The sequence below is a fragment of the Theropithecus gelada genome, chromosome 19, assembly GCF_003255815.1.
Source record: "Theropithecus gelada isolate Dixy chromosome 19, Tgel_1.0, whole genome shotgun sequence".
NCBI lineage: Eukaryota > Metazoa > Chordata > Mammalia > Primates > Cercopithecidae > Theropithecus > Theropithecus gelada.
Genome location: NC_037687.1, coordinates 39,651,520 through 39,676,621, shown reverse-complemented (window position 1 = coordinate 39,676,621; position 25,102 = coordinate 39,651,520). Strand labels below are relative to the sequence as shown.

Here is a 25,102-nt window from a genome sequence, read left to right as displayed (position 1 = left end):
TTTTTTTTTTGAGACGGAGTCTCGCTGTGCTCCCAGGCTGGAGTGCAGTGGCGTGATCTCGGCTCACTGCAAGCTCCGCCTCCCGGGTTCATGCCATTCTCCCGCCTCAGCCTCCCGAGTAGCTGAGACTACAGGCGCCCGCCACCACGCCCAGCTAGTTTTTTGTATTTTTAGTAGAGACGGGGTTTCACCATGTTAGCCAGGATAGTCTCGATCTCCTGACCTCGTGATCCACCTGCCTCGGCCTCCCAAAGTGCTGGGATTACAGGCTTGAGCCACCGCGCCCGGCGAGATGGGGTTTCACTGTGTTAGCCAGGATGGTCTCAATCTCCTGACCTCATGATTTGCCCACCTTGGCCTCCCAAAGTGCTGGGATTACAGGTGTGAGCCACTGCGCCTAGCCCTACCATCTTATTATTTTTCTTTCTTTCTTTATCTTTTTGCGACACGGTCTTGCTCTCTCACTGAGGCCGGAGTGCAGTGGCGTAGTCATGGCTCACTGCATACCCAAACTCCCAGGCTCAAGACATCCTCCTGCTACAGCCTCCCATGTAGCTAGGGCTACAGGCATGTACCACCATCCCCAGCTAATTTTTTAGCCTTTTTATTTATTTTTTATTATTTATTTAGAGACAGTCTCATTCTGTCGCCCAGGCTGGAGTGCAGTGGCACGATCTCGGCTCACTGCAACCTCCACCTCCCAGGTTCAAGCGATTCTCCTGCCTCAGCCTCCTGAGTAGCTGCAATTACAGGTGTGCACCACCAGGCCCGGCTATTTTTTGTATTTTTAGTAGAGACAGGATTTTACTATGTTGGTCAGGCTGGTCTCGAACTCCTGACCTTGTGATCCAACCGCCTCGGCCTCCCAAAGTGCTGGGATTACAGGCGTGAGCCCCTGCACCCGGCCTAGCCTTTTTATTTTTTTGTAGAGACAAGATATCAATTTGTTGCCCAGGCTGCCCAGGTCCCAAACTCCTGGGCTCAAGTGATCCTCCTGCTTTGGCCTCCTAAAGTGCTGGAATTACAGGTGGGAGTGAGCAACTGTGCCCAGCCATGTTATTATTATTTTTTTGTTTTCCATTGAGACACTGTCTCGCTGTCACCCAGGCTGGCATGCAGTGGTGCGAACTCAGTTCACTGCAACTTCTGCCTCCCGGGTTCAAGCAGTTCTCCTGCCTCAGCCTCCTAAGTACCTGGAATTACAGGTGTGCACCACCACGCCTGGCTAATTTTTGTATTTTTAACAGAGACGCAGTTTCACTATGTTGGCCAGGCTGGTCTCCAGCTCCTGACCTCTGGTGATCCGCCTGCCTCGGCCTCCCAGAGTGCTGGGATTACATGCGTGAGCCACCGCTCCTGGCTATGTTATTTTTGGTTTTGTGTTGTTGTTTTGAGACTGAGTCTCACTCCGTCGCCCAGGCTACAGTGCAGTGGCGTGATCTCAGCTCACTACAACCTCTGCCTCCCAGGTTCAAGCAATTCTCATGCCTCAGCCTCCCAAGTAGCGGGACTATAGGTGCACACCACCACGCCCTGCTAATTTTTGTAGTTTTAGTAGAGACAGGGTTTCACTGTGTTAGCCAGGATGGTCTCGAACTCTTTACCTCAAGTGATCCACCCACCTCCCAAAGTGCTGGGATTACAGGCATGAGCCACCACGCCCAGCCCTATTATCATTTTTGAACTGGGACATAAGCCTTTGGAAGTTGTGATGCCACTGTCTCCCTCCCCTACTCTATTTTTTTCCAAGGCACATTCCATGTATTTCACTCATTTATTCTCACTCCCTTAAGAATAACATCTTTAGGAAGAATTTTTTTCCTTTTTTTTTTGGAGACAGAGTTTCGCTGTTGTTGCCCAGGCTGGAATACAGTGGCGCAATCTCAGCTCACCGCAACCTCTGCCTCCCAGGTTCAAGCAGTTCTCCTGCGTCAGCCTCCCAAATAGCTGGGATTACAGACATGCGCCACCACGCCCAGCTAATTTTGTATTTTTAGTAGAGACAGGGTTTCTCCATGTTGGTCAAGCTTGTCTTGAACCGCCAACCTCAGGTGATCCGCCCGCCTCAGCCTCCCACAGTGTTTGGATTACAGGTGTGAGCCACCGTGCCGGCTCCTTTTTTTTTTTTTCCCTCTGTAATCTCAGTTTCTGGAGCAGGGCTTGTCAGCAAGTCATTACTGATTAAATATTAGTTGAATTAATAGATGAACTGGCCACTGAGCACCTGGTATGCGCTTTCCTATGTTCCATGGCACTGGGGACATGGCAGTGAGTTAGACAGCCTGGCCCTGCCATCATAGGGTTCCCAGTCAAATAGAAGAGACGAACCCATCGCTAGGCATTGCCAGCATCAAGCACTGCCAGCTAATCACAGCACTGATTTTGAGCAGGAGTGGGACAGCTTAGATTTTTGTAGTTCCAATTTAGAAGTATTCATCATTCATGATACTTTTTTGGACCTATTTAATTGTTTTTCAGACTGATCGTCTTCTCTCCCTAGGAGGCATAGGTAGAGGGATCAGGTCTGGGAAAGGGAGGCCCAGGGGACTGTGTGAGCCCAGAGGGCTTCGTGGAGGAGATGGTACGTGAGTGGATAGAAATGAGCAAGGTGTGCTCGGCAGGAAAAGCAGCTGTGGGAGGGTCCGGTGATGAAAATGTGGTTTTGGTTCAAGGAACTGAAAGATCATAACTATGGCTGGGGTGGGAAGAACAGTGAGAGAGTAGACCAAAGAGGTCATTCAGGGAAGATCATTCAAGGCCCTGGCAGCCACAGTGAGGAGCTGAGACTGTGTTTTTGAGCAGGAGAGGGATCCAAGGGAGGTGGCTGGAGTGGGGACCCAGGTGGGAGAGACTAGGTCAGAGCTAGTGGGGAGGGTGATTTAGAGAGACCCTCACAGGGCCAAGTCGACAAGTTGTTGGGGTCCAGGACAAGGCCCAGGGCTGGGGGCAGTCAAGGAGAGCTTTTTGGAGGAGGAGGCACCAAGGCTGAGACCTGAAGGATGGGTTCGACAGCTCTCCTTGAAATGGGGAACTGGGGGAGGAAGATGGTAAGGACAATTGGGGACATAGTAGGTGTGGGAGTCTGGGGATACCTTGAAGGAGGTGTCTGGGGGGCCATGGGACCTCCAGAGCTGGAGTTCAGGGGAAAGGAGGAAACCAGATGAGCTGTGGGTTGAGAATGAGGGAACTGAAGCTGTAATGATGGAGGAAGGTCCACAGGGGCCTGTCCATGTAGGGCTCTGTAGGACATGGTAAGAAGTTTGTACTTTGTCCTGGGGGCAATGGGGAGCCACAGAAGGATTTTGAGCAAGAGTGGGACAGCTTAGGGTTTTTTAGTTCCAGTTCAGAAGTATTTATCATTCATGATGCCTTTTGGACCTATTTAATTATTTTTTGGACTGACTGTCTTCTCTCCCTAGGAGGGGCACTTACTTTAAAGGGTCCTTTGAAATAAAGGATCTAACTGCTGAAAATGAAAAAACAGTTTGCAAAACCAGTATTCTGTTCTGTTTTCTGTAGACAATTGATGGTTCAGTCCAAAGAGGCCAGAGACAATTGATGGTTTAGTCCAAAGAGGTCTGCACCATCTAGTGAAAATCAGCACCATTAAACATGAGAACATTTCTGTTTTAAACCATTTGGAAGCCCCATGAATTTGTTTTTATTTTGTTATTTTTAAAATTAGAGACAGGGTCTCGCTATGTTGCCCAGGCTAGTCTCAAAGTGCTGGGCTCAAGCGATCTTCCCACCTCGGCCTACCAAAGTGCTGGGATTACAGACGTGAGCTACTGCTCCTGGCCAGCCTGTGGATTTGTAAATGTCTCCTGTGGTGTGATCTGCCCCATGTTTCCTGTATGTAGGCTTCAGAAGCACACTCTGCATTCTCAGATGGCTTGAATCAGCCTTTTTTCCCCACCCTCTCAGCCTTAATCTCAGGCTGAGATGCCATTGTCTGCAGCCACCCTGTATGCTCTGGGCTTAGAACTGATACCAGCTGGTTATCATTCTGTATAAAAGTGTCACTAGGTATAGAGAGACATCTAAAATAATCTCCTCTCAAATTTTTCTATTCTGCTGCTCCATTTCTTCTGCTTTCAGTATTTTTTGAGCAATTACAATGGCCTGGGCCCTAGAACTAGAGGAATAAATCAGACACGGACATAACAAGGGACACATATAAATTGATTATGTGTGATTGAAGTATATACAAGATACGAGGGCACACACAGATCTCACCAACCAGCATGTTTCAAGGGCTTACTCTGCTTCCTGCCTTCCATGGATGACCTCATTGACTTCCCAGCAAATGTGAGGTTGGTATTATTAATCTCCACATTGTTCAGAGAATGAAAGTGTGGCTTACAGAAGGGAACCTCTTTTCCCAATTCCACAGAGCTGAGATCTGAAGTCTGAGCTGCGGGACTCTGAGACCCACCCCCTTAACCATTCAGAGATCCCCCAGCCACCACCCTCCAGTGCATATAAGATGATGCTCATTTTATTTGTTGTTTTGAGATAGTGTCTTGCTCTGTCGCCCAGGCTGGAGTGCAGTGGCACAATCACGGCTCACTGCAGCCTCGAACTCTCGGACTCAAGCAATCCTCTCACCTCAGCCTCCCAAGTGGCTGGGACCATAGGCGTAGGCATGGGCCACCACACCTAGCCAACTATTATTATGATTTTTTTGTTTGTTTTTTGTTTTTGTTTTTTGCGAGACGGAGTTTTGCTTTCGTTGCCCAGACTGGAGCGCAATTATGCGATCTCGGTTCACTGCAACCTCTGCCTTCCAGGTTCAAGCGATTCTCCTGCCTCAGCCTCCTGAGTAGCCTGCCATCACACCCGGCTCATTTTTGTATTGGTAGAGATGAGGTTTCACCACATTAGCCAGGCTGGTCTTGAACTCCTGACCTCAGGTGATCCACCCATCTTCGCTTCCCAAAGTGCTGGAATTATAGGCATGAGCCACCCTGCCCAGCCGCCTAGCCAGTTTTTTAAGCTTTTATAGACATGGGGTCTCACCTTGTTGTCCCAACTGGTCTCGAACTCTTGAGCTCAAGCCATCCTCCCGCCTTGGCCTCCCAAAGTACTGAGATTATAGGCATAAGCCACCGTGCCCTGCCAATATGGCTAATACCGGTTTATAGATGAGGCCAGCAGGGCTCAGAAGTAAAGCCCTATGCTCAACGTCACCTGGCAAGAAAGTGGCAGAGGTGGGATCTGAACCATGAACTCTCCAATTTAAAGGGCTGCTGTAGAGGAAGAATCAAATCTCCCACTGCCACCCTCCCCTTGGGGTGGGATGTTCAGGGATCTGTGACCCAGTGGGTTTTACTTCCTCCTCTTTGCGAGCTGTGGTGTCATACCCCAAGGGGGGCAGGACCACAAGGCAAGGGGACTCGGGGGTATTTTGTGGGCTGGGAGATGGCACGCTTCCTGGCAGTGCTCTCTCCCAGATGAGACCTGATCTCTTTTTTTTTTTTTTGAGACAGAGTTTTGCTCTTGTTGTCCAGGCTGGAATGCAATGGCGCAATCTTGGCTCACTACAGCCTCCACCTCCCAGGTTCAAGCGGCTCTCCTGCCTCAGCCTCCTGAGTAGCTGGGATTACAGGTGCACCCCCACACCTGGCTAATTTTGTATTTTTAGTAGAGACGGGGTTTCACCATGTTGGTCAGGCTGGTCTCGAAATCCCGACCTCAGGTGATTCGCCCACCTCAGCCTCCCAAAGTGCTGGGATTACAGGCGGGAGCCACCACGTCTGGCTGAGATCTGATTTCATCTCATGTCACACCAGTGAGGAGGCAGAGCATAAGTACCAACGTGGATAGGGCGTGCTGGGAGCCCCATGGGGGTTCTAGGGTCCTGAGAACACAGGCATTGAGACATGCTGAGGAGGAACCCCAGGACCCAGCTGCCCATGCGCACCTTCCATTTCACCCTGCCCTGCTCCCACAAGGATCTGAGCAGTGGGCGGGGGGGCCTGATTTCCTTCTCCAGCTGAGGCCACAGTCCTCTGGAGGCTAGGATCTGGTGATGGGGCACCCTACCTAGGAGCCTGAGCCTCTTTATAGTTTAGTTTCCATAGAAGTTACATGTGCATTTAAAAAAATTCAATGTAAGTATAAAGACCTATAATGAAAAGCAACCATCTTGTCTCTGGGAGTGGGATGGGGGATGCCTTTGCATGGGGAGCTGTTAGGAGCCTTGACAGTCACCTTTACTGAGAGCCTCCTGCATGTCAGTGGCTCTTCTGTGCACATTATATGTGTGTTAATTCCTTTTTTAAAATTTAACTTTACTTTTTGTAGAGGTGAGTCCTGCCATTGTGCAGGCTGGTCTTGAACTCCTGGCCTCATGTAATCCACCCCGCATCTTAGCCTCCTGGAGTGCAGGGATTACAGGTGTGAGCCACCTTGCCCAGCCTGTTAACTCCTTTAGTTCAGAGGAGCCAGTCAGATTTTAGACATCTCAAATGTTGTATGTTCAAAACCAAACTCCTGGTCTTTTCCCCAAACTTGTGCCTCCCTATGTTGCCCAATCAGCTATTGACACCTCTAATCCTTGTACTTCCTGAGGCCAAAACTCAGTCATCCCTGATTCTTTTACTGCTCTCAAACCCACATCCAGCCTAGAAATGCCATCCCCTCCACCTTCAAAATGCATCCGGACCCCGCCCTTTCTTTGACACTTGGCTGCCCACACCCTGGTCCTGTCCACCCTTGGCTCCTGTCTGGATGCTCCCAGTAGCCTCCTCGCTGGGCTCCCCGGCCCTGCCCCAGTCTGTTCCCCACACACAGCCACCGGGGGATCCTGTAACACCTGTGTGTGTTTCTTCGGGCTGCTGTAACAAATTGCCACCAAGTTGGTGGCTTAACACAACAGAATGTATGGCCAGGCGCAGTGACTCCTGCCTGTAATCCCAGCACTTTTGGAGGCCGAGACAGACGGATGACTTGAGGTTGCGCCACTGCACTCCAGCCTGGATAACAGAGCAAGACTCCATCTTAAAAAAAAAAAAAAAAAAGACAACAAATTCATTCTCTCAGTTTTGGAGCCAGAAGTCCAAACTCAAGGTGTAGCAGGGACATGCACCTCCAGAAGCTGGAGGGGAGATTCCATTCCTCACCTCTCCCAGCTTCTAGTGGGTCCAGATGTTGCTGGTTTGTTGTTGTTGTTGTTGTTGTTGATGTGGAATCTCGCTCTGTTGCCCAGGTTAGAGTGCAATGGCGTGATCTCGGCTCACTGCAAGCTCCGCCTCCCAGGTTCACGCCATTCTCCTGCCTCAGCGTCCCGAGTAGCTGGGACTACAGGCGCCTGCCACCACGCCCGGCTAATTTTTTGTATTTTTAGTAGAGACAGGGTTTCACTGTGTTAGCCAGGATGGTCTCGATCTCCTGACCTTGTGATCCGCCAGCCTCGGCCTCCCAAAGTGCTGGGATTACAGGTGTGAGCCACTGCGCCCGGCCACATTGCTGGGTTTATGGCCACATCACTCTAATCTCAGCCTCCCTGTTCACATGGCCTTCTGCCTGTTCTATCTCTGAGGACAGTTGTGACTGGATTTAGGGCCCCTCCAGATAGTCCAGGATGATCTCATCTCAAGATCCTAAATCTGATTACAATTGCAAAGATCCTTTTTCCAAATAAGGTCACATGCACGTAAATTCCGGGGATTATGCTTCTGTGGGACGTATCTTTTTTGAGGCCACCATTCAACCCACTACAAAATCCAGCTGAAACCCATTGAAGTGGCTCGTGCCTGAAATCCCCGCACTGTGCGAGGCCGAGGTGGGAGGTTCGCCTGAAGCCAGGAGTTCAAGACCAGCCTGGGCAGCATAGGGGGATCCTCATCTGTTTGCTTTTTGTTTTTTGTTTTTATTTTTGAGATGGAGTTTCGTTCTTGTTGCTCAGACTGGAGTGCAATGGCACAATCTTGGCTCACTACAACCTCCACCTCCTGGGTTCAAGCAATTCTCCTGCCTCAGCCTCCCAAGTAGTTGGGATTACAGGCATGTGACACCATGTCCAGCTAATTTTGTATTTTTAGTAGAGACAGGGTTTCTCCATGTTGGTCAGGCTGGTCTCGAACTCCCAGCCTCAGGTGATCCGCCCACCTTGGCCTCCCAAAGTGCTGGGATTACAGGCGTGAGCCATCGCGCCTGGCGGAGATCCCCATCTCTTAAAAAAAATCTGAAGCAGATCACGTTGTCCTTCCCTGCTGGGAACCCACACGTGACCCCGTCCTACTCATCACAGTCCAGGCAGCCCTGCAGGATCTGGCCCTGTCACCTCTGTGACATTTCCTCTCCCTCACCCCCAGCCCACTCCACTGCAGACACACTGGCGTCCTCACTCTTCTCCGTCCACACCAGGAACATTCCTCCCTCGGGGCCTTTGTACTGATCATTTTCCCCACAGATGTCCATCTCACCTCTCCTTGAAGTTTTTCTTCAGGTAACCCCTTCTCAGTGAGGCCTTTTCTGACCTCCTTATTAAATATCACAAACGATTCCACCCCCACCCCTCTTCCCTGATCCTCTATGGCACTTACTGCCTTCTAACATTATATCATTTATTTATTATTTTGTTTATTATACCTCCCTCCTTTTTTTTTTTTTTTTTTTCCGAGATGGAGTTTCCTCTGTCGCCCATGCTGGAGTGCAGTGGTGCCAACTCACTGCAACCTCCACCTCCCGGGTTCAAGCATTCGCCCACCTCAGCCTCCCAAGTAGCTGAGATTACAGGTGCCCTCCTACACACCTGGCTAATTTTTGTATTTTTAGTAGGGATGGGATTTCGCCATGTTGGCCAGGCTGGTCTCGAATGCCAGACCTCAGGTGATCCGCCCACGTAGGCCTCCCAAAGTGCTGGCATTACGGGCGTGAGCCACCGCACCTGGCCTCTGTTTTTCCCTCGTGTCTATTTTGTTCACAGCTGTATCCCCAGTGCCTAAAACAATACCTGATGCACACAAGACAACCAGTAAATGTGTGTAAAATTAATGAACAGCAAATGCTATTGTTACCATACCCATTTTGCAGATGGAGAAACCAAGAGCACAGAGGCGTTGTCACTTCTCCAAGGTCAAACAGTCACTAATGCTGAAGCTCAGATTCAGTCTCAGGTATCTGGCTCTAGCACTCACTGTATTGTCTCTCATCCAATCTAAATCGCTTCTCCAGTACTGATTTTTATTTGTTTTTTATGACAGGCTCTTACTCTGTCAGCTAGGCTGGAGTGCAGTGGTGCAATCACTGCTCACTGCAGCCTCCACCTCCCAGATTCAAGCAATTATTCTGCCACAGCCTTCCAAATAGTAGGAACTACACATCCACGCCACCATACCAGGCTAATTTTTTTTCATTTGTTGTAGAGATTAGGTCTCACTGTGTTGCCCAGGCTGGTCTCAAACTCCTGGGCTCAAGCAATCCTCCCACCTTGGCCTCCCAAAGTGCTGGGATTACACGTGTAAACCACCATGCCTGGTCCTCCAATATTTACTTTTTAATCAAAAGTTAACACAATAAGAAAAAAATACAATTAAAACATATCAAAAGTTAAAATTAAACTAATCATTACAGACTTGTAATCACTGTACAATTTGAAAGCCAAAATATCACTGACAATTTGAACGAAGTCCATCTGTTTTCTTCCTATTTTTATTTCATTTTTGTTTTTACTTTTTATTTTGTTGTAGAGACTGGGCCTTGCTATGTTACCGAGGCTAGTCTGGAACTCCTGGGCTCAAGCGGTCCTCCCACCTCAGCCTCCCAAAGTGCTGAGATTACAGTTGTGAGCCACAGTGCCAGGCCCTCCTCCCTATTTTTGGTTTATTAGTGACCATCCCAGTTCTCCAGCCCTGACGCTGCCAGTCCTGTTACTTTAGATCTCCATGCCCCACCTCGCCTTCGGTTTTGTTTTGATTCATCTTGGCTTCCCTAATTTCACATTGCCTGCTGTTACAACTCCATATTCTTCAATAAAAATATTTCTCACCAAGACCGTCAAAGAAAACTGAAGGCAAGCATTTCCTGCACTCCCTCCTGCCTCCTCCACCCACAATGCTGTGGTCAACCGCTTCTAAGACTGACGTTATCTTCTGCTTCTCCTAGTGACCTCTGGAGTTTCAAATAACCTTAGTCTGTGCTGTTTCTTGCTAGATTTTTTTTTTTTTTTTTTTTTGAGACAGAGTCTCACTCTGTTGTAACCCAGGCTAGATTGCAGTGGCGCGATCGTGGCTCACTGCAACCTCTGCCTCCCAGGTTCAAACAGTTCTCCTGCCTCAGTCCCGAGTAGCTGAGATCACAAGCACCCGCCACCACGCCCAGCTAATTTTTGTATTTTTGGTAGCGACAGGGTTTCACCATGTTGGCCAGGCTGGTCCTGAACTCCTCACCTCAGGTGATCCACCCACCTCGGCCTCCCAAAGTGCTGGGATTACAGGCGTGAGCCGCCACACCTGACCTGCTAGATCCTTTTTAGGCATCCCCGTTTGTCGTCCTGCCATGGAAAGGGGGGGATCTCGCATGTTCTACCCTCACCAGTCTGGGATCTGACATTGGTAGGGAGAAGTTTGCAAGTTATCCCTACAAATCTAGGTTGGATCTTGGAGTAAGTGGAGAACCTAGCTGTCTTTGAGTTTTCTTTTTCAAAAAAAGAGTAATGCACGCCCCTGATTTTTTAAAAGGTGATGAAACTGGTGACACCTGTGTGTGCTTTATAATTATTTCTCAACCTACACCGAGATATTTTCTATACTTCTCTGAAAATAGCTTATGTTTCACAATTTTAAAAAAGAAAATAGGCCAGGCACGGTGGCTCACGCCTGTAATCCCAGCACTTTGGGAGGCCAAGGCAGGCGGATCACGAGGTCAGGATTTCCAGACCAGCTTGGCCAACATGGTGGAACCCTGTCTCTACTAGACATACAAAAATTAGCTGGTCGCGGTGGCAGACGCCTGTAATCCCAGCTACTCAGGACGCTGAGGTTGGAGAATCACTTGAAACCGGAAGGCGGAGGTTGCAGTGAGCCAAGATTGCGCCACTGCACTCCAGCCTGGGCGAAAGAGCAAAATTCTGTCTCAGAAAAAAGAAAATAGGGGACAGGTGTGGTGACTCATGCCTGTAATCTCAGAACTTTGGGAGGCCAAGGTAGGAGGATCACTTGAGTCCAGGAGTCCAGCCTGGGCAATAAGCAAGACCCTGTCTCTACAAAAAAAAAAAATTTTTTTTAATTAGCTGCGGCCGGGCGCGGTGGCACATGCCTGTAATCCCAGCACTTTGGGAGGCCGAGACGGGCGGATCACGAGGTCAGGAGATGGAGACCATCCTGGCTAACACGGTGAAACCCCGTCTCTACTAAAAAATTTTTTTAAAAATTAGATAGGCGTGGTGGTGGGCGCCTGTTGTCCCAGCTACTCGCGGGGGCTGAGGCAGGAGAATGGCATGAACCTGGGAGACGGGAGCTTGCAGGGAGCCGAGATCGCGCCACTGCACTCCAGCTTGGGAGAGACAGAGCGAGACTCCGTCTCCAAAAAAAAAAAAATTAGCTGGGCATGGTGGTACGTGCCTGTAGTCCCAGCTACTTGGGAGGCTGAGGCAGGAGGATTGCTTGAGCCTGGGAAGTTGAGGCCGCAGTGAGCTATGATCGTGCTGCTGCACTCCAGCCTAGGGAACAGAACTCTGACACTAAAAAAAAAAAAAGAAAGAAAAAAAAGAAAAGAAAATAGGCTTACCATAAAAAGCAATCTTGACATACCCCAAAATCCCACTCCCTTGAAGACAGCCACTTGTGCCCTGTTGCTTCTCTTAGTAATACTCCTTCTCTGCAGTTATCTCTTGACTTACTGCCAAGCTTTGAGGGAAGAGCGTGTCCCTGTCTCACTGAGAGAGGTGCCACCCTGTCTCAATTAGGAGATGAGGGATGAGAGAGGAAAGGGGTCTCCAGTGTGTTTGTCCAGCCAGGGCCTTAAATCCCTCTTGGGAGACATGGGATGGGGTGGATCGGAAAATAAATTTTTTTAAAATCCCTATCAAAATATCAGCTGGCTTTTTTTTAAAAAAATCAAATACCGAAATCCAAGTAGACTCCAACAGAAAATTCACCATCTCCTCTGCCCCTTTCTTCCCATCTCATGCCGTGAACTGTCTTCTGTTGACTTTATCGCTACATTTCTTCATTCTATTATTCAACCTTGATCTTTCCGTTTCATTTTATAAGCGTTTTATTAATTTCATTTATGTATTTATTTTTGACTAGGTAATACATGTCCATGGTACACAAATTCACAAGGTTTGTAGACAAGAAAAGATGTGAGGTTCCTTTCGTTCTCTGCCTGTGGCCTCCCTGCCCCACACAGGGACTCTAGGGTGGAATGTAGCAAAACCCATCCACCAGCCATGTACTACCCCTCAACCCAGCCAGTTTGGAGCGGCAGTGTCTGGGGAGCCGAGCCCCCCTTCTCGCTGCGGTGAGCCCGGACTGAGACGCGCATTGCGCAGACTCCCCGCTGCAGTGGGCGGGGCTCCCACAGGCCCCGCCCCCTCCGCCTCCCACCCCTGTTCAGCCTGTCGGGGCAGAAGCTGGGGCCCCGCGGAGGTAGCAGCAGACGCCTGAGAGCGAGACCGAGGCCCCTCAGGGGTAGGTTGGGGGAGGCTGGCTGGGGGGATGGGCAGCGGGGTGGCAGGGAGGCCCCGATGATCCCCGGCTGAGCTGTGTGGTGTGGGGGTACCTGAGTGAGGGCGGAGGAGCCACCTAGAATATACCCCCTGTGTAGTCCCAGGGCTGAGAAAAGCCGAGCACAAAGACCTGGGGCTCCGCTGACCTCATCCAGCGCTGTCTTTCTGGTGGTGGAGGAGAGAGAAGGGGGCTGCTAGAGGGGAGCTGCGTGGGTGCTGATGGGGGCAGGGTGGGCACTGCAGAGTGATGAGCAGGCAGCAGAGCCGTTGGATTTTGAGGGATTTCGAAATCCTGCTGACCAGTGACCAGCTTCCTCTTTTTGGGGTGGTGGGCAGTGTGCCAGTGGCCCCCATGATTATGAATGGCCCCAAGACTAATCACCCTTCTGTGATGTCTGTCCCTCTAAAGCATAGAACACCCCACACAGTGCCCACTTTTGTTCTGCCAGTTTGGAGACCCTGACACACCCACCTTCTCACCTGGGCTCTGCATATCCCCCAGCCTTGAGGGAAGATGAAGCCTAAACTGATGTACCAGGAGGTAGGTGGATTGGGGGACTCAGCAGGGTAGAGCTGGGTGAAGTGGGGGTGGGGGTTCCGAAGAGCCACCTGTCACCCCTGCTGTTGTCCCCATCCCCAGCTGAAGGTGCCTGCAGAGGAGCCCGCCAACGAGCTGCCCATGAATGAGATTGAGGCATGGAAGGCTGCGGAAAAGGTAGGAGCCCTCCGCCACCCTCGCCCTGTCTCAGGGACAGGCTGGGCTGCCCCCTCGGGCTGGCTGACTACCTCCTCCTCCCCACAGAAAGCCCGCTGGGTCCTGCTGGTCCTCATTCTGGCGGTTGTGGGCTTTGGAGCCCTAATGACTCAGCTGTTTCTATGGGAATACGGCGACTTGCATCTCTTTGGACCCAACCAGCGCCCAGCCCCCTGCTATGACCCTTGCGAGTAAGTGGGGGGCGCTGCAGGTGGTGGGGGGAGGGGCCTGCCAGACCAGGGACACTTAAGCACACACTAAGCATGGCCTGCACTGGGCCCTACCCAGCGCTTGCGACAACTGAGGAGGTTGCAGGCTCCCAAGTGCTCGCCCGCCCCCTCCTCCTCCACACACATAGTTTCTATGGCAGCCACAGCGTCATCTTCTATCCGCCGGTGAACAGACACAGCATCTTCCACCCACATCTGTGGACACACACACACATACACACACATCTAAATACATAACCTTCCTTCCACACCTCTAGACAGACACTCAGAGGATCATGAGTCCAGGCACATTCAAATACACACAGTTTTTTAAAAAATTTTTAAGAGAAAATAAAAACTCAAATACAGTTTAGCCGGGCTTGGTGGCTCACGCCTGTAATTGTGACACTTTGGGGGGCTGAGGCGGGAGGATTGTTTGAGCCCAGGACTTCCAGACCAGCCTGGGCAACATAGTGAGTCTCCATCTCTACTAAAAGTAAGAAAAGTAGCCAGGCGTACTGGCGCACACCTGTAGTCCCAGCTACTCAAGAGGTTGAGGCGGGAGGATCGCTTGAGCCCAGGAGTTCGAGGCTGCAGTAAGCCGAGATCACGCCACTGCACTTCTAGCCTGGGGGACAAGGCGAGACTCTGTCTCTGAAAAAAAAATATAGTCTGTCCAACACACCCATGGACGGACAGCTGAGCACTCACCTCCCAGCCATTGCTCTCCAGCACCCTATGGCTGATAGCATCCCCCACCCCCCAGAGCAGTGCTGGTGGAAAGCATTCCTGAGGGCCTGGACTTCCCCAATGCCTCCACGGGGAACCCTTCCACCAGCCAGGCCTGGCTGGGCCTGCTCGCCGGTGCGCACAGCAGCCTGGACATCGCCTCCTTCTACTGGACCCTCACCAACAATGACACCCACACGCAGGAGCCCTCTGCCCAGCAGGTACCTGCAACCTTGGCCCTGGCCAGCAGCAGGGGCAGGGGGTGGGAGGCAGCGGGGACTGTGGGGGATGAAGGGGTTTCTCCTGCAGCCCAGGAGACAGATGGGCGTGTCTCACACAGCGGATTGGACACAGGTGTTTGCAAGCAGCTGCCTTCACATGGTTCTCTGGACTGGAGGCGTTTGTCACGGTCATCTGTAGGCCTCTGAATGTCAGGGTGTGGGTTTGGTTACAAGGGATTATTAGGCTGGCGGATGTCACTCACCCACAAGCTGCCCTGACCCCATCACACAAAGAAATGGAAGAGTGGAGTAATTAACAGCCCAGCATCAAGACAGGGGCCACCTTCCAGCTGTGCGACCCCAGGCAGGTCACCTGTTCTCTCTGGCTTCAGTTTATCTGTAAAATGGGGTCAATTTATAGCACGTGCTTCTTAGGGCTCTTGTGAGGATGAAATGGACTAATCCAAGCAAATTTTAGCACAGTGCCTGGCACAGAGTTAACCTTTGTGTCTCCTGTTACTATATCCTGCTATGGTCTGCAGACAAACTTAAGAATGTAAAACTTCACAATTTGAGAAGGAACAGCCTACATGGATAACCTCTTCCACTGAAAAACCATGAATTTGTTCCTTCTGTTTTCTTCTCCCTACTGCCTCTTTTTGTGAGAAGTTGTCTTAAAACTTAACTAAAATTACAAGGCTCCTTAAGAACTGCCTGAAAAAAAAAATTATGCCAGGTGTGGTAACTCACTCTGTAATCCCAGCACTTTGGGAGGCCTAGACAGGAGGATCACTTGAGCCCAAGAATTTGAGAGTAGCCTGAGCAACATAGTGAGACTCCTGTCTCTACTAAAAAAAAAAAAAAAATTAGCAGGGTGTTGTGATGCGCGCCTGCAGTCTCAGATACTCAGGGGCTGGAAGGCGGATGGCTCGAGCCCCGGAGTTGGAGGCTGCAGTGAGCTGTGATCATGCCACTACACTCCAGCCCAGGCAACATAGCAAGACCCTGTCTCAAAAAAAAAGAAAAATGGCCGGGCGCGGTGGCTCAAGCCTGTAATCCCAGCACTTTGGGAGGCCGAGGCGGGTGGATCACAAGGTCAGGAGATCGAGACTATCCTGGCTAACATGGTGAAACCCCGTGTCTACTAAAAATACAAAAAAAAACTAGCCGGGCGTAGTAGCGGGCGCCTGTAGTCCCAGCTACTTGGGAGGCTGAGGCGGGAGAATGGCGTGAACCCGGGGGGCGGAGCTTGCAGTGAGCCGAGATCGCGCCACTGCACTCCAGCCTGGGAGACACAGTGAGACTCCGTCTCAAAAAAAAAAAAAAAAAAAAAAAAAAAAAAAAAAAAAAAAAAAAAAGAAAAAGTAATAATAATAATTACAAAAGTTGAAAACCAAAGCCAGGCATAGTGGTACACACCTGTGGTCCCAGCTACTTGGGAGACTAAAGCAGGAGGATGGCTTGAGCCTAGGAATTGGAGGCTGCAGTGAGCCATGATCGTGCCGCTGCACTCTAGCCTGGGCAACATAGTGAAATCCTGTCTCTAAAAAAAATGTTTTTATGTTAAAAAAAAAAAAAAACCGTATGAGCTCCCACTCCCTACTGGCTCCCTCTGAAGTGGTTTAAAACAGATGTAGGAGGCAGATGGTCTGGGTTCAAATCCTGCTCCATAGCTGGATGTGGTGCACTCCTGAGGTACCAGCTACTTGGGAGACTGAGGCAGGAGAAATGCTTGAGCCCAGGAATTGAAAATCAGCCTGGGCAATGTAGCAAGACCTGTCTCAACAAACAAACAAACAAAAACAAAATCCCACTGCACTACTGAGTTCTCCGTGGAGATTATAATTCAACCAGCCTCACCGGGTTGTGAGAATTCAGTGAGTTCACTGAGAAGGGGCCTAGAACAGGGCCTGGCACACAGTAGGTTCCAGGGCATCCTTGATCGTTGCTGTTGCTGGCATCATCGTGCCTCACCCGATACCTTCCGGGACCCCCTGCCTGAGGCTCGCCCCCACCCTCCTGGGAGATGCCTGGAGGCCCTGCCTTGATGCTGAATTTTGAGAAAGTCCCTGGAGGGGCAGGTGGGGTCAGGAGGCCTTGGAGGGGGATCACAGGGCAACTAATTATTAAAGCAGATAAAGATGTTTAAAACAGATAAGGAAGTCTTTTAATATTTTAATCTGTAAAGTCTTTATACAGGCTAATGTAAAGCCTGTTTACTCCTAATCATGTCTCAAAATAACTCCACTGGGCATTACCTTGTGGGGTTGGAGAGCTGGCTGGTCCAGCCCCTCAGACGCTCTCCCCTCCCTGCAGGGTGAGGAGGTCCTCCGGCAGCTGCAGACCCTGGCACCAAAGGGCGTGAATGTCCGCATCGCTGTGAGCAAGCCCAACGGGCCCCAGCCACAGACGGACCTGCAGGCCCTGCTGCAGAGTGGTGAGCTGGGGCCCAACTGGGGCTGGTCTGGGCCTGGGGGTACCCAACCTGGCCCCTGATCACTGCCCCTGCTGGTCACAGGTGCCCAGGTCCGCATGGTGGACATGCAGAAGCTGACCCATGGCGTCCTGCATACCAAGTTCTGGGTGGTGGACCAGACCCACTTCTACCTGGGCAGTGCCAACATGGACTGGCGTTCACTGACCCAGGTCTGCCTGCACCCTGTCTACCTTCCTTCCAGGCCACTCCCTGCCCCACAGGGCACCCAGCCTCTGACTGCCCCCTCACTCGATCCAGAGTCCTCTCCACCCATTCTCTGCAATGGCTTCCTTCTTGCCTACCAAGCCTCCCTAATTCAAGCTATGCACGGTGGCTCACACCTGTAATCCTAACACTTTGAGAGGCCAAGGTGGGAGGATTGCTTGAGCCCAGGAGTTGGAGACCAGCCTGGGCAACATAGTGAGACCCCTTATCTACCAAAAAAAAAATTAGCCAGGTGTGGTGGCACACACCTGTGGTCCCGGCTACTTGGGAGGCTGAGGTGGGAGGATCACTTGAGCCCAGGAGTTTGAGGCTACAGTGGGTTGTATTCATGCCACCGCACTCCAGCCTGAGTGACACAGTGAGACCCTGTTAAAAAACGAAGAATCCCCAAGTGGAGCCCTCTGCTGCCCTGTCCCTGCTCCTGGAAGCCTGGGGCTCCCTCTGATCCCCAGTTGCAGCTACCAGCCCCTGGGCATTCAAGGACCTGTGCACCATTTGATCTTCATTGTACATCTCTGTGTGCCTGCTCTAAGTCCAGCCCTGTCCCGGGTAATGTTGGGAACACGGTGGTAACGGGTGGACCTCATGGAACTCCCAGTCCAACGCAGACTGGCCTGTCACCTGACAGTGACAGCCCAGAGGGGTCAGGGCCAGGATTGGGGAGACACAGGCAGAGGGTCAGGGCCAGGATGGAGGGAACAGAGGGTTGAAAAGCTCAGAGACCCCCAACCTGGGGTATTGGAGGGTTTCCCAAAGGAGGTATAACTAATCTGATCCCTGAAGGATAGGGAGGAATTAGCCCAAGATAGGGAACAGAAAACAGCTTGGGGAATGAGGTGAAGACACACATTAACTCATGAATTCATTTCCTCAACAGATAGCTCCCCTAACTTTTAATCTCAGCAATTATGCAGGGAGATGCTGCAGATACAGCTGTGACTGAGACATCCTTGGTACCTGTCCTCATAGCCCAGTGGGAAGACCAGTTTGTCACCAGAGAGAATGAGGAAGGAATCCCAAGGGACTAGGAGAGCCCAGAGGAATGCCTGACACAGGCTGGGTAGTCACGGGAGGCTTCCTGAAGGAGGAAATGTGTCAGCCTAGTTCTACGAATGAGTAGAAGCTAGCTCAGTGGAGGGTAGAAGCAACAGCAGATTGCAAACGTTCAGGAAACCTGGAGCTTTGGAATAACTGATTTTCATCAAAACTTAAGTTGGTAATCATGCTAGGACTTTAGCTATTGGAGCTGGGGTGGAGGGGTACTGAGGGACAGGAGGATAGCCAGAGGCCAGACTGGGGAGTGTCCCTGTCATCTGTGGGCACCAGGCCGGCGTCCCTGAGCTCAGCACTGCCCTCCTACAGGTCAAGGAGCTGGGCGTGGTCATGTACAACTGCAGCTGCCTGGCTCGAGACCTGACCAAGATCTTTGAGGCCTACTGGTTTCTGGGCCAGGCAGGCAGCTCCATCCCATCAACTTGGCCCCGGTTCTATGACACCCGCTATAACCAAGAGACACCAATGGAGATCTGCCTCAATGGAACCCCTGCTCTGGCCTACCTGGCGGTGAGTCTGGGACAAGTGAGGCCTGTCATGTCCCAGCTCCATGCTGTCACTCACAGCCTCCATCCGTCCCTGTCTGGTGATGATAGGGAGGGCGTATCCTGACCATCAGTTCTCACCCCAGCTCATTCTGCTTGCTCAGGGGCCTGGAGTAGTTCCTAACATCCCTCGGCCTCTATTTCAGTTAGAAAATGGGTAACCTGTTAGTGCTGCTGGGAGAGGTACCCTGCGTTCATGCACAGCAAACCTTTGGTGCTCTGTGTCATCCAGTATCGCCACAGGTGGCTCTTTCAGTTTAAGTTCATTAAATGCAATTAATAATTCAGGTCAGGTGGGGTGGCTTATGCCTGTAACCCCAATACTTTGGGAGGTTGAGGTGACGGGATCACTTGAGGCCAGGAGTTTGAGACCAGCCTGGACAACATAGCAAGACTCCATCTTCACAAAAAAAAAAAAAAAATAGCTGGGTTGGGTGGTACATGCATGTAGTCCCAGGTACTCGGGAGGCGGAGGCAGGGGGATCACTTGAGCCCAGGAAATCGAAGCTGCAGTAAGCCATGATCACACCACTGTACTCCAGCCTGGGTGACAGCCTGTTTCAAAAAAAAATTTTTTTCAAGACATGGTTTCTCATCCCTGTGATCCCAGCACTTTGGGAGGCCAAGGCCAAGATGGGACGATCACTTAAGGCCAGGAGTTCAACATAGGGAGACATCATTTCTTTTTTTTTTTTTTTTGTCTTATTATTTATTGCTCTAGACAGGATACCAAAGAACTAGGGAGACACCATTTCTACAAAAACATAATAAAAATTAGCCGGGTGTGGTTGCATGCGCCTGTAGTCCCTGGGGAGGCTAAGACAGGAGGATCACTTGAGCCCTGGAGTTCGAGGCTGCAGTGAGCTGATTGTAACGCTGCACTCCAGCCTGGGCAAGAGGCTGCTGCTCTGTCTCTAAAAAAAGACAAAATTCAGTTCCGCATGCAGTAGCCACATTTCATATGCTCAGTAGCACCTGTAGCAAGTGGCCACCATATTGGACATTTCCATCACTGTGACACGCTCTATTGGACGACACTAGCTCTCGCCCATGGCAGATACTGATCACTCTGGACAAGGCACTGATGTTTCTAGCTCTTAGATAGTTTCACTAGTTGAGGCAGGCAACCCAGGTCTCCCTAGGTCCCCCTGAGCAAGTCACCTGTCCAAGTCGAGTCATCGTGGAAGGCATGACCCTAAGGTGTGGACACAGGGAAGCATGACTCATTGGGGTCTTTCACTACAGGGGCCTCCCACAGGGGATCACGGCTCTCCTCATTACCACTTCCCCATTTAGAGCCTCAGTTTCCTTGTCTGTTGAGTATTAAGGGAGATGGGGGACCAGGTGTGGTGGCTCACGCCTGTAATCCTAGCACTTTGGGAGTCCGGGATGGATGGATCACTTGAGTTCAGGGGTTGGAGACCAGCCTGGGAGATGTGGTGAAACCCCATTCTACCAAAAATACAAAAATTAGGCGGGCGCCTGTAGTCCCAGCTACTCGGAGGCTGAGGCAGGAGAATGGCCTGAACCTGGGAGGCGGAGCTTGCAGTGAGCCGAGATCGCGCCACTGCACTCCAGCCTGGGTGACACAGCGCGAGACTCCGTCTCAAAAAAAAAAAAAAAATACAAAAATTAGCCGGGAAGGGTGGCGGGCACCTGTAATCCCAGCTACTCGGGAGGCTGAGGCAGGAGAATCACTTGAACCCAGGAGGTGGAGGTTGCAATGAGATGAGATCATGCCACTGCACTCCAGCCTGGGAGACAGAGCAAGACTCCATCTCAAAAAAAAAAAAGAAAGACTTGAGCAGAGGTCCTCAAATCTGAACGTGCCCCAGAATCAGCTGGGGGCTTGTTAAAACCCAGATTCCTGGGCCCCATCCCAGCACTCTGATTCAGTAGGCCATGTGCAGTGAGGCCCAAGAATTTGCATTTCTAACAAGTTCCCAGGTGATGCGGTTGCCGCTGGATCAGGGACTGGGTTCAAATCCTGGCTCCATTTATCCGCTGTGTGACCTTAAGTAGGTCACTTACCCTCTCTGAGCTTCAGTTTCCTCACCTGTGAAATGGATGTGGTGATTGACCCTCCTCTTCATGGAGGCTGAGGATTCGTTGAGCTCCACAGTGCCTGACTTGTGGTGAGCTGTCCGTATGTGAGATCCACTGTGACGATGCCCCTGGCAGGGCACGTGTCTTGACTGTCCCCTCGCCCTCAGAGTGCGCCCCCACCCCTGTGTCCAAGTGGCCGCACTCCAGACCTGAAGGCTCTACTCAACGTGGTGGACAATGCGCGGAGTTTCATCTACATCGCAGTCATGAACTACCTGCCCACTCTGGAGTTCTCCCACCCTCACAGGTACTGCCGGGTGTGGGGATAGGGAGCCACTGCAGGTGGCCAGGAGACAGGAGAGGGAATCATGGAGACCAGAAAGCTGGTGGGAGCTCCAGGCAAGGGGACAGATGGAAGAGAAGCCACAGGGAGAGACAGTCACCAGGAGGTGACTGGGAAGAAGGTATCTAGGTACTTGAGACAGGAGAAAGAGATTACGGAGGAGACAGGGATGAGGTTTCAGGATGAGGTTTGAGGAAACAGAGAAAAGGATGAGAGGGCTGCGCCCGGTGGCTCACACCTGTAATCCCAACACTTTGAGGGGCCGAGGTGGGTGGATCACTTGAGGTCAGGAGTTCAAGACCAGCCTGGCTAACATGGTGAAATCCCATCTCTCCTAAAAATACAAAAATTAGCCGGGCATGGTGGCATGTGCTTGTAATCCCAGCTACTTGGGAGGCTGAGGCAGGAGAATTGCTTGAACCTGGGAGGTGGAGGTTGCAGTGAGTTGAGATCACACCACTGCTCTCTAGCCAGGATGACAGAGCGAGACTCTGTCTCAAAAAAAAAAAAAAAAAAAAAAAGAGAACGCTCAAAATGTTGGGGTTGAGGGCAGGAAGCCTGACGCAGGGGTGCAGGATGTGGGATTTGGGGAGGTAGGAGGCATGCGCTGGAAACAGGATGAGGGGTTGGGGAATGGGGGCTAAAAGTATTTGGGTTTAGAGTAGCAAGCTTGGGGATTTGTGATTCTGGGATAAGAAGGATAACAACCGTACCCACTGCAATGTCCAGGTGGATGATGGCGCTTGTGGGGCTCAAAGAAGGTATTCTAGGGGCAGTAGATAAGACAATGGGTCCAAGGCATGGTGGCTTATGCCTGTAATCCCAACACTTTGGGAGGCCAAGGTGGGAGGATCACTAGGAGTTTGAGACCAGCCTGGGCAACATAATGAGACCTCGTCTCTACAGAAAAATTTGAAGATTAGCCCAGTGCGGTGGCACTCACCTGCAGTCCCAGCTACTCAGGAGACTGAGACAGGAGGATCATTTGAGCCCAGGAGTTGGAGGCTGCACTGAGCTATGATCATGCCACTGCACTCCAGTCTGGGTGATAGAGCAAGAACCTGTCTCAAAAAGAAAAAAAGAGGATGGACCAGGTGCAGTGACTCACGCCTGTAATCCCAGCACTTTGGGAGGCCAAGGCGAGCAGATCACCTGAGGTCGGGAGTTCCAGACCAGCCTGACAAACATGGAGAAACCCCGTCTCTACTGAAAATACAAAATTAGCTGGGCGTGGTAGCGCATGCCTGTAATCCTAGCTACCCGGGAGGCTGAGGCAGGAGAATCACTTGAACCCGGGAGGCAGAGGTTGCAGTGAGCTGAGATCGTGCCATTGCACTCCAGCCTGGGCAACAAGAGCGAAATTCCATCTCAAAAAAAAAAAGAAAGAGGATGACAAGACTGGGTTTTGGAGAGCAGGAACGGGAGCCACAGCCAAAAGAGGAAATACTCCGTAGGATTTATGGAGGCAGGAACAGGGTCTGGGAGCCAGCGATGAGGAAGTCCTCTGAATAGCTAACGCTGGGCCCAGGCTTGGTTCCCCAAAGCTGAGGGCAAAGCCTGTGGAGACACACCCTCCGCATCCTGCCCCACCTCCTACACACTCGTCCCCAGGTTCTGGCCTGCCATTGACGATGGGCTGCGGCGGGCCGCCTATGAGCGTGGCGTCAAGGTGCGCCTGCTCGTCAGCTGCTGGGGACACTCGGAGCCATCCATGCGGGCCTTCCTGCTCTCCCTGGCTGCCCTGCGTGACAACCATACCCACTCCGACATCCAGGTGGTAAGCACCACCCCTCGGCCCCTGTGCGGGGCAGTCCTGGGGACACAGCCCTCATGGGGCTCCTCTGTCAACTGACAAGGACAGCCCAGAGTAAGCCCTGTCACGGTGGGGAAACCACGGGTCAGGGCCAGGGTGGTGGGGGCACAGGGAGAGGGGCCAGGGCTGGGATGAGGGGGCACAGGCAGAGGGGTTGGGGCTGGGATGGGGGTACACAGAGAGAGGTGTTGGGACCGGGACTGGGGATGTGGGCAGGTAGAGGGGTCGGGGCTGGGATTTGGGGGCACAGGCAGAGGGGTCAGGGCTGGGATGGGGAGGCACAGGCAGAAGAGTTGGGGCCAGGGTGGGGGGCACAGAGAGAGGTGATAGGGCCAGAGTGGGAGGTACAGGCAGAGGGGTCGGGGCCAGGACGGAGGAGGCCCAGGCAGAAGGGTGAGGGCTGGAGTTGGGGGCACAGGTAGAGGGGTCAGGGCTGGGGTGGCACAGAGAAGGGTTTGGGACCAGGACTGGGGGAGTGGGCAGGTAGAGGGGTCAGGGCTGGGGTCGGGGGCACAGGCAGAGGGGTCAGGGCTGGGATCAGGGGGCACAAGCAGAGGGGTCAGGGCTGGGATGGAGGAGGCCCAGGCAGAGGGGTCAGGGCTGGGATGGAGGAGGCCCAGGCAGAGGGGTCAGGGCCCGGGGGGTGCACAGGCAGAGGGGTCAGGGCCAGGGTGGGGACACCCAGAGGAAGCCCCTGCCCTAGTGAGAAGGGCCAAGGAAGATGTTCTGGCAGTGGGGGCATCTGAGACAAGACCTCAGGAATGAACAGGAGCCATTCTGTAGGGAACAGTGTTTTGCAAATGAGGCCACCGGGGCCTCCCTTTCAGCTTTCATTCTCAGAGCGCCCCTCCACCTGGCCCTGTTCTGGCCCCCAGGGATTCTGTGGGAAGCAGTGGAGTCCCACAGATCTGGCTCCATGCCCCGCTCCCTGATCCCGGGGCTCCTCCAACTCCCAGTGCCTCTCACACTCCTTCCCATCCGTCCCTCCCACTCAGAAACTCTTTGTGGTCCCCGCGGATGAGGCCCAGGCTCGAATCCCATATGCCCGTGTCAACCACAACAAGTACATGGTGACTGAACGCGCCACCTACATCGGTGAGTGTCCTGAGCACCACAGGGCACTGAACAAGAGGGGGTTCAGACACCCGGGGCAGCCCCCTGAGGGCTCCCTTACGCTCCACCCATTCCTCTCTAGGAACCTCCAACTGGTCGGGCAACTACTTCACGGAGACGGCGGGCACCTCGCTGCTGGTGACGCAGAACGGGAGGGGCAGTCTACGGAGCCAGCTGGAGGCCATTTTCCTGAGGGACTGGGACTCCCCTTACAGCCATGACCTTGATGCCTCAGCTGACAGCGTGGGCAATGCCTGCCGCCTGCTCTGAGGCCCGGTCCAGCGGACAGGCCGAGGCCTGCTAGGCCCCCACAGACCCAGATGCTCTGGGTCACGGTCCCTGTCCCCGTGCCCCCGCTTCTGTCTGCCCCATTGTGGCTCCTCAGGCTCTCTCCCCTGCTCTCCCACCTCTACCTCTGCCCCCACCGGCCTGACGCTGTGGCCCCAGGACCCAGCAGAGCTGGGAGAGGGATCAGCCCCCAAAAAAGTGGGGGTGCATGCTGGGCCCGGCCCCCTGGCCCACCCCCACTTTCCAGGGCAAAAAGGGCCCAGGGTGATAATAAGTAAATAACTTGTCTGTACAGCCTGTGCCTGACTGAGTGGTGTGAGATGGGGTGCAGGGGTAGGGGACAGCTGGCATGGGCCTCAGGTGGGGACATCTTTGTGCTGAGCCCTCGATATGTCACTGGCATGTACTGAGCCCTCAGTGTGTGACTAGCGTGGGTTAGCATGTACTGAGCCCTCAGCATGTGCTGGCACGGATTGGCGTGTGCTGAACCCTTAACATATAGCGTACATGGGCTGACCTGTGCTGAGCATGCAGCATGCCACCCTGTGGCCTGGCATGGACTTCACACTCATGTAGCCAGCATGGGGTATGTGCTGTACAGAAGCATGTTC

The 25,102-nt window shown here is 52.3% G+C and overlaps 1 protein-coding gene across 16 annotated transcripts in view; it reads left to right on the top strand.

Moving 5' to 3' along the window:
* Positions 1-24,785, top strand: part of PLD3 (phospholipase D family member 3) — a 32,285-nt gene extending 7,500 nt beyond the window's left edge. For 2 of the 16 annotated variants that reach the window (XM_025366443.1, XM_025366441.1), the window contains exons 2-13: positions 12,258-12,290; positions 13,126-13,217; positions 13,317-13,391; positions 13,479-13,621; positions 14,406-14,589; positions 16,906-17,026; positions 17,108-17,235; positions 18,653-18,853; positions 21,102-21,241; positions 22,889-23,054; positions 24,086-24,185; positions 24,286-24,785. In XM_025366443.1, the coding sequence (XP_025222228.1) occupies positions 13,191-13,217; positions 13,317-13,391; positions 13,479-13,621; positions 14,406-14,589; positions 16,906-17,026; positions 17,108-17,235; positions 18,653-18,853; positions 21,102-21,241; positions 22,889-23,054; positions 24,086-24,185; positions 24,286-24,473 (1,473 nt within the window). In that variant the 5' untranslated portion in view covers positions 12,258-12,290; positions 13,126-13,190 and the 3' untranslated portion in view covers positions 24,474-24,785. Of the gene's footprint in view, positions 1-3,879; positions 4,314-6,059; positions 6,114-9,039; positions 9,123-12,257; positions 12,639-13,085; positions 13,218-13,316; positions 13,392-13,478; positions 13,622-14,405; positions 14,590-16,905; positions 17,027-17,107; positions 17,236-18,652; positions 18,854-21,101; positions 21,242-22,888; positions 23,055-24,085; positions 24,186-24,285 lie in introns of those variants that run through there. The other 14 variants (XM_025366432.1, XM_025366437.1, XM_025366431.1 and 11 more) reach the window with 12 other exon arrangements.
* Positions 24,786-25,102: the final 317 nt, after the last annotated feature.